The sequence below is a fragment of the Stegostoma tigrinum genome, chromosome 5 (genome assembly GCF_030684315.1).
Source record: "Stegostoma tigrinum isolate sSteTig4 chromosome 5, sSteTig4.hap1, whole genome shotgun sequence".
NCBI classification, from domain to species: Eukaryota; Metazoa; Chordata; class Chondrichthyes; order Orectolobiformes; family Stegostomatidae; genus Stegostoma; species Stegostoma tigrinum.
The window spans coordinates 12,959,607-12,972,792 of NC_081358.1; the positions used below are offsets into that span (position 1 = coordinate 12,959,607).

General features: G+C 44.8%; 1 protein-coding gene across 2 annotated transcripts in view; it reads left to right on the forward strand.

Annotated features, from left to right (window-relative positions):
• The window catches only part of samd12 (sterile alpha motif domain containing 12), a 127,161-nt gene extending 114,521 nt beyond the window's left edge, over positions 1-12,640 (forward strand). The window contains exon 5 of one of the 2 annotated variants that reach the window (XM_059646323.1): positions 10,296-12,640. In XM_059646323.1, the coding sequence (XP_059502306.1) occupies positions 10,296-10,318 (23 nt within the window). In that variant the 3' untranslated portion in view covers positions 10,319-12,640. Of the gene's footprint in view, positions 1-10,019; positions 10,152-10,295 lie in introns of those variants that run through there. The other variant, XM_059646324.1, reaches the window with a different exon arrangement.
• The last annotated feature ends 546 nt before the right edge of the window (positions 12,641-13,186 follow it).

Here is a 13,186-nt window from a genome sequence, read left to right on the forward strand (position 1 = left end):
TCTGTTTGTATGTAACATTTCCCACCTCGCCTCCTCCCCATACAGCATGGCTTCCATTGGAGAGCTTGAAAGGACAGCTCTTTGTGATCAACATGACATGCCTGAGTTACTGAAAGCATACCAGTGTACCTTCCCATCCACAATCCATCCCTGCTGGGAGGCTGAAACTTTCTCATTTGGCCTAGCCAATGATAATGGTCAGCAATGTGCATGCCCTCCACCCCTCAGCTGTTCCCACCCCCGGGTGGCAGTTGGCATTCAATGTTTATGGTGATTGGCATGTGCCAATGGGGCAGTTTGTGAATTACTTTTGTTCCCATTGTGCAATGCTTCCTTCGTAGCTGAGAGATCATGAGGTGATAGGGGTGAAGCTGGAAAAGCACAGCCAATCAGGCAGCATCTGAGGAGCAGGAAAGTCAATGTTTCAGGCCGAAACCCTTCATCAGGACAGGAGACGGGGAGTGGAGCCCAGAAATAAATAGAGGGAGGGGGTGGAGGTAGGGGATGTGTAGGAGAGATGGTGATATGTAGGTAGGGGGTTATTGTGATTGGTCTGTGGGAAGGGTGGAGCAGTTAGGTGAGTTTGAAGATGGGCAGGTTAGGTGAGGTCAGGTCAGGGAGGTGAGGAGGAGGAGGAGGGGGGCTGGACATGGGATAAGGCTAGGTGTGGGGGGTGGCACGGTGGCTCAGTGGTTAGTACTGCTGTCTTACATCACCAGGGACCCAGGGTTGATTCCACCCTCGAGCAACTATCTGTGTGGAGTTTGCACATTCTCCCCGTGTCTGCGTGGGTTCCCTCCGGTTTCCTCCCACAGTCCAAAGATGTGCAGGGTAGGTGCGTTGGCCATGCCAACTTGTTCATTGTGTATACGGATGTGTAGATTGGGTGGGTTATAGGGGAATGGGTCTGGGTGGGATGCTTTGAGGGTTGGTGTGGACTTGTTGGGTTGAAGGGCCTGCTTCCACACTGTAGGGATTCTGTGATCAGTCAGTTCTGAGGGGATTTTGAAGCTGATGAAGTCAATATTAGGGTTGTTAGCCTGTCAGCTCCCAAGGTGAAGTACCAGGTGTTGTTCCTCCCGTTTACATTTGGCCTCACTTTGACAGTGGAGGAGACCAAGGATGGACATGTCACCAGGGGAGTCGGAGGGCAAATTAAAATGGATGGCAACCGGAAGGTCAGGTTGGTTGTTGCGTCCATGTTCCGTGAACCAGTCCCCAAGTCTGCGTTTGTTTTCCCCGACATAGAGGAGACCATGTCGGAAGCGATGGATACAATAGATCAGGTTGGATAAAGCGCTGGATCTGGAAGGATCGACTGTGCCCATGGATGGAGGTGTAGGGGCAGGTGTTGCACCTCTTGTGTTTGCAGGGAAAGGTACCAGCTGTGCGGGAGAAGGTGGTGGGAAGTGTAGAGCTGATGAGGGAGTCACGGAATGAACAGTCCCTATGGTAAACAGACGGGAGTGGGGAATGAAATACATTTATGTTGGTGGGGTGTGATTATAGGTGGCAGAAACATTGGAGGATGATACCTGGATTTGGAGGTTGGGGGTGTTGGTATTATGTGAGGACCATGGGGCTCTTGAGGGTGTCCATAATTACAGAGGAGGGGAATTTATGGTCCCTAAAGTCTGTGGATATCTGGGATAATCTGGAGTGGAATGCCTCATTCTGGGAGTAACTTCAGCAGAGGCAGAGGAATTGGGAGTATGGGATATCATTTTAACAGGAGGATGTGTGAGAGGAGGTGTAATCGAGGTAGTTGTGGGAGTCAGTGGGTTTGAAATGGATGTTGGTGGTGAGTCGGTTTCTGGAAATGGAGATGGAGATATCTGGGAAGGTGTCAGGAATAGCCCAGATGAATTTGAAGGTGGGGTGGAAGGTGTTGGCGAAGTTGATGAACTGCTCGAGCTCCTCGCGGGAGCACGAGGCCTCACCGATACCGTCATCAATTTTCAGCAAAGAGGTGAGCGATGTTGTCAGTGTAGTTGCAGAAGAGGGACTGTTCCACAAATCCTACAAAGAGGCAGGCATAGCTTGGGCATTCCCCAACATTTCCGCCATCTACAATCAGACCCTCACCACCAAAAAGATATTTCCTACCCCCACCCCTGTCTGCTTTCCACAGGGACCATTCATTCTGTGACTCCATCATCAGCTCTACGCTCCCCACTAACTTCTCCATCACACCCAGAATAAAAGTGTTAAACAGGAAATGTTGTTGCCTACATCAAAGGGAGTCCAAAACCATTAAAGGCAAGGAAGAATAAGTCAGGCAAGAATGTGTTCCAATCAGCCCCTACAACTGCAGGAGGTGCTACACCTGCCCTACATCTCCCCGCTCCCTTCTGCCCAGCTCCACCCCATCCCTCTATTTATTCCTGGGCTCCCCTCCCCCAACCCATTCCTGATGAAGGGTTTTGGCCAGAAACATTGACTTTCCTGCTTCTCAGATGCTGTCTGACCTGCTGTGCTTTTCCAGCCTCACATCTGTAGACTCTGACTTCCAGCTTCTTCAGCCTCCATTGTCTCCAGATCATGAGGTGATAATCAGTCCAAAATCATATTTTGAGGGTATGAATTGAAGGCATTGGAATGTGGTTAACTAAGTACTATTGATAGGCTGGGTATGTAACAACAACAGGAAGTTATATCCAATTTCTTACTAATCAGGAGTCCAGTCCAATAGGCAATTACTTCATTTGGTCAAAACATAGAAAATGTAACTCTGACCCCCATAAAATCCCCTCCCATTTTGAATGCAGCCAACTATGGTTGCAAATGCTGTTGTGCAGCTACTTGGAGAGAATGATGGTAGGATTTAGTGTGCTTGTCAATTCCCCACCACTCTATCCATCACCCACTATCCTCATCAGTTCATCTTACTTCTTGCTCCTGTGGAGCTCCCTGCTCCCCTCCTTGCTACAGAGCCCATCATCCTAAATACCGACGTCCCTGAGCAGCCCTTGGAGCCCTGCACAATTGAGGAGCCATTGCTCCTGCTAAATATTGCCTCTGATTGAAGTCATTTGCATCCATATATTTGTTGACCCTCTGCATCTGCTGTGCTTGCAACCCTTCCCTACACAAACCACCCCAAAAAAAAGCCACAACTTCATATGCTGGATCACCATCAGGCTTCAAAATCCCTAGCCTGGTGACCATTCTTTCCACTTTCATTAGACACTCTAGTCTGAGTCCTAGGCATGAAGCAGTGTCAGCATTGACAATGCCCTAGACAGACACTTCACCACCCTGGATGGAATGCAGGACAAGAACTCCCAAAGGATTAGCCTCCGCAGAGACTGACTGGAACCTAGCCCACCCTAGTCGCCCTGGACTGACTGGATCACACATGCGCACACACACTTTTCCCTTCTACGCTGGACTGATTAGAACGCATTCTTGCCTGACTTATTCTTCCTTGCTTTCGATAGTTTTGGACTCCCTTTGATGTGGGCAGCAACATTTCCTGTTTACCACTTTTATTCTGCTTTCATTTAAAGGGTCGCCGGCTTCCTGTAATATTGTACATTACATTTCAACATTGCCTTTCTGTTTGTCGACTAAAACCCTACTTAAGGGATACTAAAGCTCAGTGCTGCACCACTGAACTCTGATTGGGGTAGAATGAAAGAACGCTGACTGACCACTAGATTCATGCTCCTCACTAGCTGACCAGAATGCTGGTGATGTCCACATACAACATCAGTGGCCGCTGTCCTGGCTAAAACGGACAATAGCCTGCAACTGTATTTTAAACATACAACAGTAAAATGCTTGCCAGAAGGCTTTGCATAAAAACATCCATTGGTTGTGTTGTTTCTTGACCATACTCATTTGCATCAGATCTTTAGGCAAGAAATAAGAACAGCAAAATTAAAAGGCTCGTTGTGGTTGTTACGGAGCTAGGAAGAAGGGAAAGAACCCTAAAACTTAAACTGCATTATTTTCATTGTATTGCATGAGTAAGTGATTAGGTTAGTTACTTTCACTGCCAATTTCCATTTTTCTTTTCTTCCATGTTCCTCTTCTCGAGCCATGTGTTACTTAAAAAGACATCTCCGTCTGGCTGGCTCTTGGGAATCCAGCAGCTTGTGTGAAACCAGCCATCAAATTATTCAATGTAACAGCTGGAATCTGTTCTCACTCCTATCCCTTACTGTCTGAAAACATGCCTTTTGACTGATTTCAATTTAAATGAGATAAACTTTAGGAGCATATGAACAGGCATGTATTTTTCTTAGGTAGCAAATGAAGTTGAGGACAAAGGCTAGACATATAGACAGATGTGAGAAGCATATACAACAGTGAAGTGCTGTTGCAAGGAAATAAAATGAGATGTTGAAAGTATCTGGCCTTGAGCATAAGAGTTTAGTTTCATTTGTCCTAAAGAGCAGTAAGAAAATACAAGTGAAACTTCTACTGGGGGGCGTGGTGTTCTTTAATTTAGTCCTGGAAGCCTACTGTAATTCATAAGTATTTAGTTTCAGAAACTTGACTCTGTAACAGCAAACTATTAAATAAACTGGAAGATTTCTCTCTATGCTAAGCTTAGCAAAGCTCAAATTTATAAGTGGATATGATATTGCTACATTTCGCACAAAGGAAATCTTTCTGTTCTTTAGGCTCTGGGACAAATGTTCAAAATGTTAAATATATTGTCTACCTGAATGCCCACTGCACAATTTGATTTTATTGGCATCTATATTTTATACGTGTAGTAATATTTGGGCACTAAAATATTTTTTGAATAATATTTTCCTGGTGTTAGACGTTCTTATGAAAAAAAGAGCTTCTCAGCATAATAAGAGATAACAAGGTATAGAGCTGGATGAACGCAGCAGGCTAAGCAGCATCAGAAGAGCAGGAAAGCTGACGTTTCAGGCCTAGACCCTTCTTCAGAAATTTTTCAGAAGAAGGGCCTAGGCCTGAAACGTCAGCTTTCCTGCTCTTCTGATGCTGCTTAGCCTGCTGCGTTCATCCAGCTCTATACCTTGTTATCTCAGATTCCCCAGCATCTGCAGTTCCTACTACCCCTTCTCACTATAATATTCTTCTCTTTGTTTTCTGTGATAACTGCTAATGGTTTAATACCAAATCAAAATTATTGGCGATTTTTGAAATACTTAACATTAAATAGGTGCCGCACTGCTATCTGGTAACAGTAATTACAAGTCATAAGCTGGTCTTTAATGCTGTTGAAGGAAGCGAGTTGGCTGATTTACAAAGAATTAACAGATCATTTATTCTAATGTTTAAGAAATTGTATACATATTCCTATACAATCAGTATCTGAAACTGAAAATATTTTACCAGATCATGTGTTAATAATGGTCTGATGATTCACTGAGCCACTGTTACACAGTTAATACAGAATTCTTTTTGTCATTTATTCCCCATTCCTCATTGTTGATGGGTAATATTGCATCACTACTTTGAAATTATGTTTTTTCTCTAATAACATTGTGCCTTGATAAGCTTTTCAGTCACTGGAGATAGCCCATATAGTGTGAGATTACTGTCGCCTATCGGCGAGACCAAGTAGAATCTGAGACCACAGCTGTCACTGCTTCCATTGTCTGTTCGTACACATTCGTACACTTCTCTCCAGCAAGTGCACCCTGTCTAACCATGAATCACTGCCCACTGACTTGTGTGTAACTGTGCTGATGGAGGGTGCGATGAACTGAGGTGTCACTGTTCTCACCAGAAGGTGACCATTCCTCCTATGAGTCAGAAATCATACAACACCAGGTTATAGTCCAACAGGTTTGTTTCAAAACACAAACTTTCAGAGCCTCACTCCTCCTTCAGGTGTTGGTGAGAGAGGTGGCATCAGACACAGAATTTATAGGTAAAAGCACAGAGGAAATCTTCCTCTTCTTGGGTTCTGGAACATTACGTCCAAAATGTTAAATATATTGTCTAGCTGAATGCCCACTGCACAATTCAATTTTATTGGCATCTATATTTTATACGTGTAGTAATATTTGGGCACTAAAATATTTTTAAATGTTATTTCCTTAGTGTTAGATGTCCTTATGGAAAAAGGTAACATTCTTGTCCTGTTTTCTGTGATAACTGCTAATGGTTTCATGCCAAGTCAAAATTATTGGCAATTCTTGAAATACATAACATTAAATAGGCGTAGCACTGGTAACAGTAATTATAAGTCATAAGCTGGTCTTTAATGCTGTTGAAGGAAACAAGTTGGCTGACTTCCAAAGAATTAACAGATCAGTGAAGGATCTTCTTTTACTTATAAATTCTGTGTCTGATTCCACCTTTCTCACTCACACCTGAAGAAGGACTGAGGCTCCGAAAGCTTGTGTTTTCAAATAAACCTGTTGGACTATAACCTGGTGTCGTGTGACTTTTGACTTTGTCCACCCCAGTCTAGCGCCAGCACCACCACCTATGTCCTCCTGTCAGGCATTATGTACTGTCAGAGCCTCAATCACTATTAGACATGGGGAAAGATAAGATTGCCTTTTGCCTTCAGTCAACTTCTGCTGCCTGTCCTTGATCTGCAGCTTCTTGAGATCATCAAGCCCCACAGGGATGCTAGAGTTAGTCAGAAGCGTCGATGCATCCATCGCTTTACTCCGTGGACATTACTCCTCCCTTGCCCTCAACGACAGGCTACCTTCTATAATCCATTCTGTTCCCATTGCCAGCTTCTCCGTTTGGACCACCACTGCTACACCTGCACCTCCAGTTCTTCTATGCTCCCTGGCATCATAAATGCATCTCTCCTGGAACCAACGATAGACATTATGTCTGTTGAATTATCATGTTCACAGTGCAGATCAGCCTATGGCAGCTTTCCCGTCCCTCATCACTTCACTAGGAGTCTGCTTGCCATTCGGTCTTGGAAATGCAATGATCAGATCTGACAGATCTGGACCTGCTCTGCCTCTGACACTGGTCAGTCATGGTGCATGAGTTTGGCCCATTTCCACACGGGCACCATGTATGATGTGTAGGCCTGCATGCCTGCTATCATAAATGCCAATCATCTCGCTATATCATATGTACTATGTTGTTGAAACACTTCCACCATTTTATCATAACCACACATGGCTGCTGACTTTGTCATCCAGCTCCAGCTGTGCCACCTTGGGAGGGTTTGCTGACCTGTCCAGTCCACTGGGTAGAGCACCTTTCTCCATACCTTTCACAGCCTGGAGCAGCATTGTCAATGAGGCAACATTGGACCTTGGTGGGATCGTTGTGATTTGTGTTGTTCCTGCTCAGACTCCCTTATTGAACACCTTTCCCACTGCCCCCTATTGCTGCAGTTTGTATTACAACTGCTGACTGCCTGTTAAATATTGCTCCTGCCTTTGAACTACCTCCTGCTTGCCACCTATTATGTTAATATTTTGAATCAACCTGTTTGCACCTGTTATGACACTCCTCTGGGGTGGGTGAGATGTTAACCCAGATGCCACCTAGTTATTGGCTGGCTTCGCCACCAACTGGCACTTCACTGGCTGCTGAAGGCAAAATCCCTGTATATGCCCTACCACAGCAAAACAACCCCCACTGCTTCCTGACATCAGGGCTTTCTCTTTTTTGGCATATATTAGCTCACAATGTGCATTTCATAGTCTTGAAAAGGCTTCATTCCACGAAACACACTGTTCTCTGGTTTACAGGATTAGAATTAAAAACAAAGCAAATAGAATGGCATCATTATGAAGAGAGACCTTGTATCTGCTGGTGGATGCTAGTGTTCAGCATGGCAATCATGTGTACTTTCCTGTTGCTGTTGTACTTCCTAACGCCAGAGCCATTCAAAATTAGAGTAGTTGAAGTAGGTTTAAAGTAGGTAATTGTAAGGAGCAGAGATAATGGGAACTGCAGATGCTGGAGAATTCCAAGATAATAAAATGTGAGGCTGGATGAACACAGCAGGCCAAGCAGCATCTCAGGAGCACAAAAGCTGACGTTTCGGGCCTAGACCCGTCATCAGAGAGGGGGATGGGGAGAGGGAACTGGAATAAATAGGGAGAGAGGGGGAGGCGGACCGAAGATGGAGAGTAAAGAAGATAGGTGGAGAGAGTATAGGTGGGGAGGTAGGGAGGGGATAGGTCAGTCCAGGGAAGACGGACAGGTCAAGGAGGTGGGATGAGGTTAGTAGGTAGATGGGGGTGCGGCTTGGGGTGGGAGGAAGGGATGGGTGAGAGGAAGAACCGGTTAGGGAGGCAGAGACAGGTTGGACTGGTTTTGGGATGCAGTGGGTGGGGGGGGGGAAGAGCTGGGCTGGTTGTGTGGTGCAGTGGGGGGAGGGGACGAACTGGGCTGGTTTAGGGATGCAGTTTTGGAAGGGGAGATTTTGAAACTGGTGAAGTCCACATTGATACCATATGGCTGCAGGGTTCCCAGGCGGAATATGAGTTGCTGTTCCTGCAACCTTCGGGTGGCATCATTGTGGCAGTGCAGGAGGCCCATGATGGACATGTCATCTAGAGAATGGGAGGGGGAGTGGAAATGGTTTGCGACTGGGAGGTGCAGTTGTTTGTTGCGAACCTGCACATCTGCCAATGTGGTATACTGCAAGGTTCACCTGCACATCTGCCAATGTGGTATACTGCATCCACTGTACCCGGTGCGGCTTCCTCTACATTGGGGAAACCAAGCGGAGGCTTGGGGACCGCTTTGCAGAACACCTCCGCTCAGTTCGCAAAAAACAACTGCACCTCCCAGTCGCAAACCATTTCCACTCCCCCTCCCATTCTCTAGATGACATGTCCATCATGGGCCTCCTGCACTGCCACAATGATGCCACCCGAAGGGTGCAGGAACAGCAACTCATATTCTGCCTGGGAACCCTGCAGCCATATGGTATCAATGTGGACTTCACCAGTTTCAAAATCTCCCCTTCCCCTACTGCATCCCTAAACCAGCCCAGTTCGTCCCCTCCCCCCACTGCACCACACAACCAGCCCAGCTCTTCCCCCCCACCCACTGCATCCCAAAACCAGTCCAACCTGTCTCTGCCTCCCTAACCGGTTCTTCCTCTCACCCATCCCTTCCTCCCACCCCAAGCCGCACCCCCATCTACCTACTAACCTCATCCCACCTCCTTGACCTGTCCGTCTTCCCTGGACTGACCTATCCCCTCCCTACCTCCCCACCTATACTCTCTCCACCTATCATCTTTACTCTCCATCTTCGGTCCGCCTCCCCCTCTCTCCCTATTTATTCCAGTTCCCTCTCCCCATCCCCCTCTCTGATGAAGGGTCTAGGCCCGAAACGTCAGCTTTTGTGCTCCTGAGATGCTGCTTGGCCTGCTGTGTTCATCCAGCCTCACATTTTATTAATTGTAAGGAGCACTTTGCTTGTGTAAAAATCTAAAATGGACACCCAAAGTATTAACAGCATAATACTACTTAAATTGTTTTTACTCTGTTTTTCTCACTTCCAAGGTCCCTGAATCATAATTTCTGAGGATATGAGTGTTTTAATGCTGTTTTACCTGACCTCCGTTCTTTCACTCAGAAAACATAATCTCCCTAACTCATCCCTGGCTCCTTGAATTTAATGTTCTGATCCTTGTTTTAAATTTCTTAATGGACTTGTTCCTTTTTATTTCCTCCAGTGCTCAAGATCCTTCAGCCTTTGAGTCTACCTGACTTTTTAAATTGTCATTCAAAAGCATTCTGCTTCCACACACCCTTGTAAGATGCTAATCCAATTCACGTGTTTTGTCCAAGCTGATGTCACCCCTTCTAATGTCTTTTACTTTGGCTTGGCCTGTATTGCCAAATCTCTCTGTGAAGCACTTTGAGATGATTTTCCAACACATTATAAGTATTATTGTGTTTCATAGCATCCATACACTGCTAAAAGGGACCATTCAGCCCATTGTGTCCGCACTAATCCTTTGAACAGTATCTACCCTCCATCCCTGTAACTACATTTACCAGGCCTAATCCACCAGCCTGCACGTGACAGGGCAATTTAGCATGCCCAATCCATCTAACTTGCACATCTTTGTACTGTAGGAGGAAACTGGACTACATGAAGGAAACCCACACAGACACAGGAAGAAAGTGCAAATTCCACACAAGCAGTCAATGAAGGCTGGAATTGAATCCAAGCTCCTGGTGCTGTGAGACAGTCGTGCTAACCACTGAGCTATCACACCACCCCAAATTCTAGGGAACAAAGTTGGTGTATTTGTGTGTACATCTTGCATTGTGCTGTAAACAGCCTGTTTACATTATTGCACTGTACCGTATTAAGTACTTGGAGCTGACCTTATTTTATTCTCCCTGCAGCTTCACTGGACAGCTCACCGTAAGTGTGTGGTCCTGAAGATACTGCTACAAATTCTTGACACAAAGCAAATCTGCGGCTTTCCACTCTGCTCCTAACCAGAAGTGCCCTGTCATGCTGGATACAACTCTCCTGTCGTAGAAAAAAATGATATTCTCTGAAAAACATTTGCTAAAACCTTTGGGAATACATGAACTTTGGGTATGTGTGCCATGCAAGTAGGTTATCGAAACCATCCAGGCATTGAAAAATTCCACAAGTTAAATTCTTTAAACACGTTGGCTGACCTTTGTGAATTCATCTGATATTTGGAGACCACAAAGCTTTGATTTTTGTGACAATGGCGCGCAGTAAAGCTTTGCACTAGTGAGAGCTTCAGAAGTGGTTTTCACCCTTTAGTTCCTCCTTGCATTGCCAGAGCAAGTGCTCCATTACAACTGAAGGTAATGCTGTGAGAATTGAGAGCTGCAATATTTGACCAATGTGTAGAGATAATTCGGTCAATGGACAGATTAGAGGGTGGAGGAGAGAAACTTTCATCTTTATCCTTGAGATAAAGTGGTTGGAACAATGAATTTAAAACAGTACTGTCCAACACGATGACTTTTTCATGAGATTATCTATTGGTAGTACGCAACCTTTGGAAACAATAACAGCTCTAACAGAATTGAACATCCCGTTGTGGGAATGTTATCGAACCACATTTAACACTGAGTCACATGAGCATATATTAGAGGAGATTGCCAAAAGCTAGGTTAAAAATGTAGATTTTAAAGCACATCTTAAAGGAAGAAAGGAGAGATTTAGGGACAGAATTCCAGAAATTAAGGACCTGACAACTGAAGACAGCGCTGTCAGTAGGAGAGAAATCAAAATTGGGATGTTCTTGAATTGTAGGATGTCGAAGTATTCCAAGGACATTCAAGCTTATGTTTAACTGCCAATACAAATTTGTTGGTATTTCCGTTCCCAATATAGACATACATATGTTGTGTGTTTCCCTTTATACTCAGTCATTATGCTATCTGGAGAGAAGCTCTTCATCTCAATAGTTCTGTCTATTACATACATTTGCATGCATTATCCAACCTTTGGCAGACTGAACAAAGTTGGGGAAACTCCAGATTTGTATTATGATTTACCTGTAAGTTGCACTGCAAAATTATCGACTTTAATTTATTTAAAATCAACACTGTAGCATTTTGTCAGTTGTTGATGGAAGAACTTGTATCAAATCCCCAAGTCTGTAGCAATGTGCTGTGTGAAATTATACAGTGTAGAAAATTAAATTGATTTTTTTCCTAAATTGCTTAATGTAAATTGTTAATAGCAGAATCCTTTCATTGTGGACTGATTTAATTTAATGTAGTTTTAAAAAACTCAGCAAACACCCAGGTTATTGTTTGGAAATTTACTGAAGAATATTTAAATATTTCACTTTTGCATCCGTCATAACATAGACATGAAGTCAAACAAACATGGATTTATATTTCTGTTTTAAAGGTTAAATTAATCATCCAAATTGGTCTTGCAGATAACCAGTTTTGATTCAAATGCTTTTATTGTATACTGTGAAGTAATTTTGTTAAACTAGTTCATAGATCATAGAATCCCTACAGTGTGGAAACAGACCCTTCGGCCCAAAACGTTTGCACTGACCCTCAGAGCATCCCACCCAGTCCCATCTCCCTATAGCCCACCTAATCTACACATCCCTGAACACCATGTGTAATTTAGCATGACCAATCAACCTACCCTGCACGTCTTTGGACTGTGAGAGGAAACCCACGCAGACACTGGGAGAATGTGCAGACTCCACACAGACAGTCTCCTGAGGTTGGAATCAAACCTGGCTCCCTGGTCCTGTGAGGCAACAGTGCTAACCACTGAGTCCCTGTGCCGCTCCCTTGCTAACCAGTGATTACATAATTAGTTGTTTTTCTTTCATTTTCTCTACAACGAAATGTGCATAAGATTAATTTGCTTGCAGAAAATGTGAATGATCCTCTTGACTATACCAATCTATTGGATTTATGTGAAAAATCAATGTGCAAACTGTAACAGCACCAAAGAATGTAATTCTCCAGGTAAATTAGACAAACAGGCATTCTTTAAATTCAGCCTTTGTCTCTCCTGACTTTGAAGTAAAATTCTTAGTACAAAGGGGATAGAAAGAAAAAGTTAAAATTTCCGCACTTGAATGTGTTGCGTTGCAATCGTTCCAGTCCCCATTCAGTTACGACATACCTTCACACGGCTGCTTGTTTCCTTTTTTGATATTTATTACAGGAAGATTGAAAATGTAGTGAAGAGTGAAAATTCATGTTGATACAGCAGCCGAGATAATGGGAACTGCAGATGCTGGAGATTCCAAGATAATAAAATGTGAGGCTGGATGAACACAGCAGGCCAAGCAGCATCTCAGGAGCACAAAAGCTGACGTTTCGGGCCTGGACCCTTCATCAGAGAGGGGGATGGGGGGAGGGAACTGGAATAAATAGGGAGAGAGGGGGAGGCGGACCGAAGATGGAGAGTAAAGAAGATAGGTGGAGAGGGTGTAGGTGGGGAGGTAGGGAGGGGATAGGTCAGTCCAGGGAAGACGGACAGGTCAAGGAGGTGGGATGAGGTTAGTAGGTAGCTGGGGGTGCGGCTTGGGGTGGGAGGAAGGGATGGGTGAGAGGAAGAACCGGTTAGGGAGGCAGAGACAGGTTGGACTGGTTTTGGGATGCAGTGGGTGGGGGGGAAGAGCTGGGCTGGTTGTGTGGTGCAGTGGGGGGAGGGGACGAACTGGGCTGGTTTAGGGATGCAGTTTTGGAAGGGGAGATTTTGAAACTGGTGAAGTCCACATTGATACCATATGGCTGCAGGGCTCCCAGGCGGAATATGAGTTGCT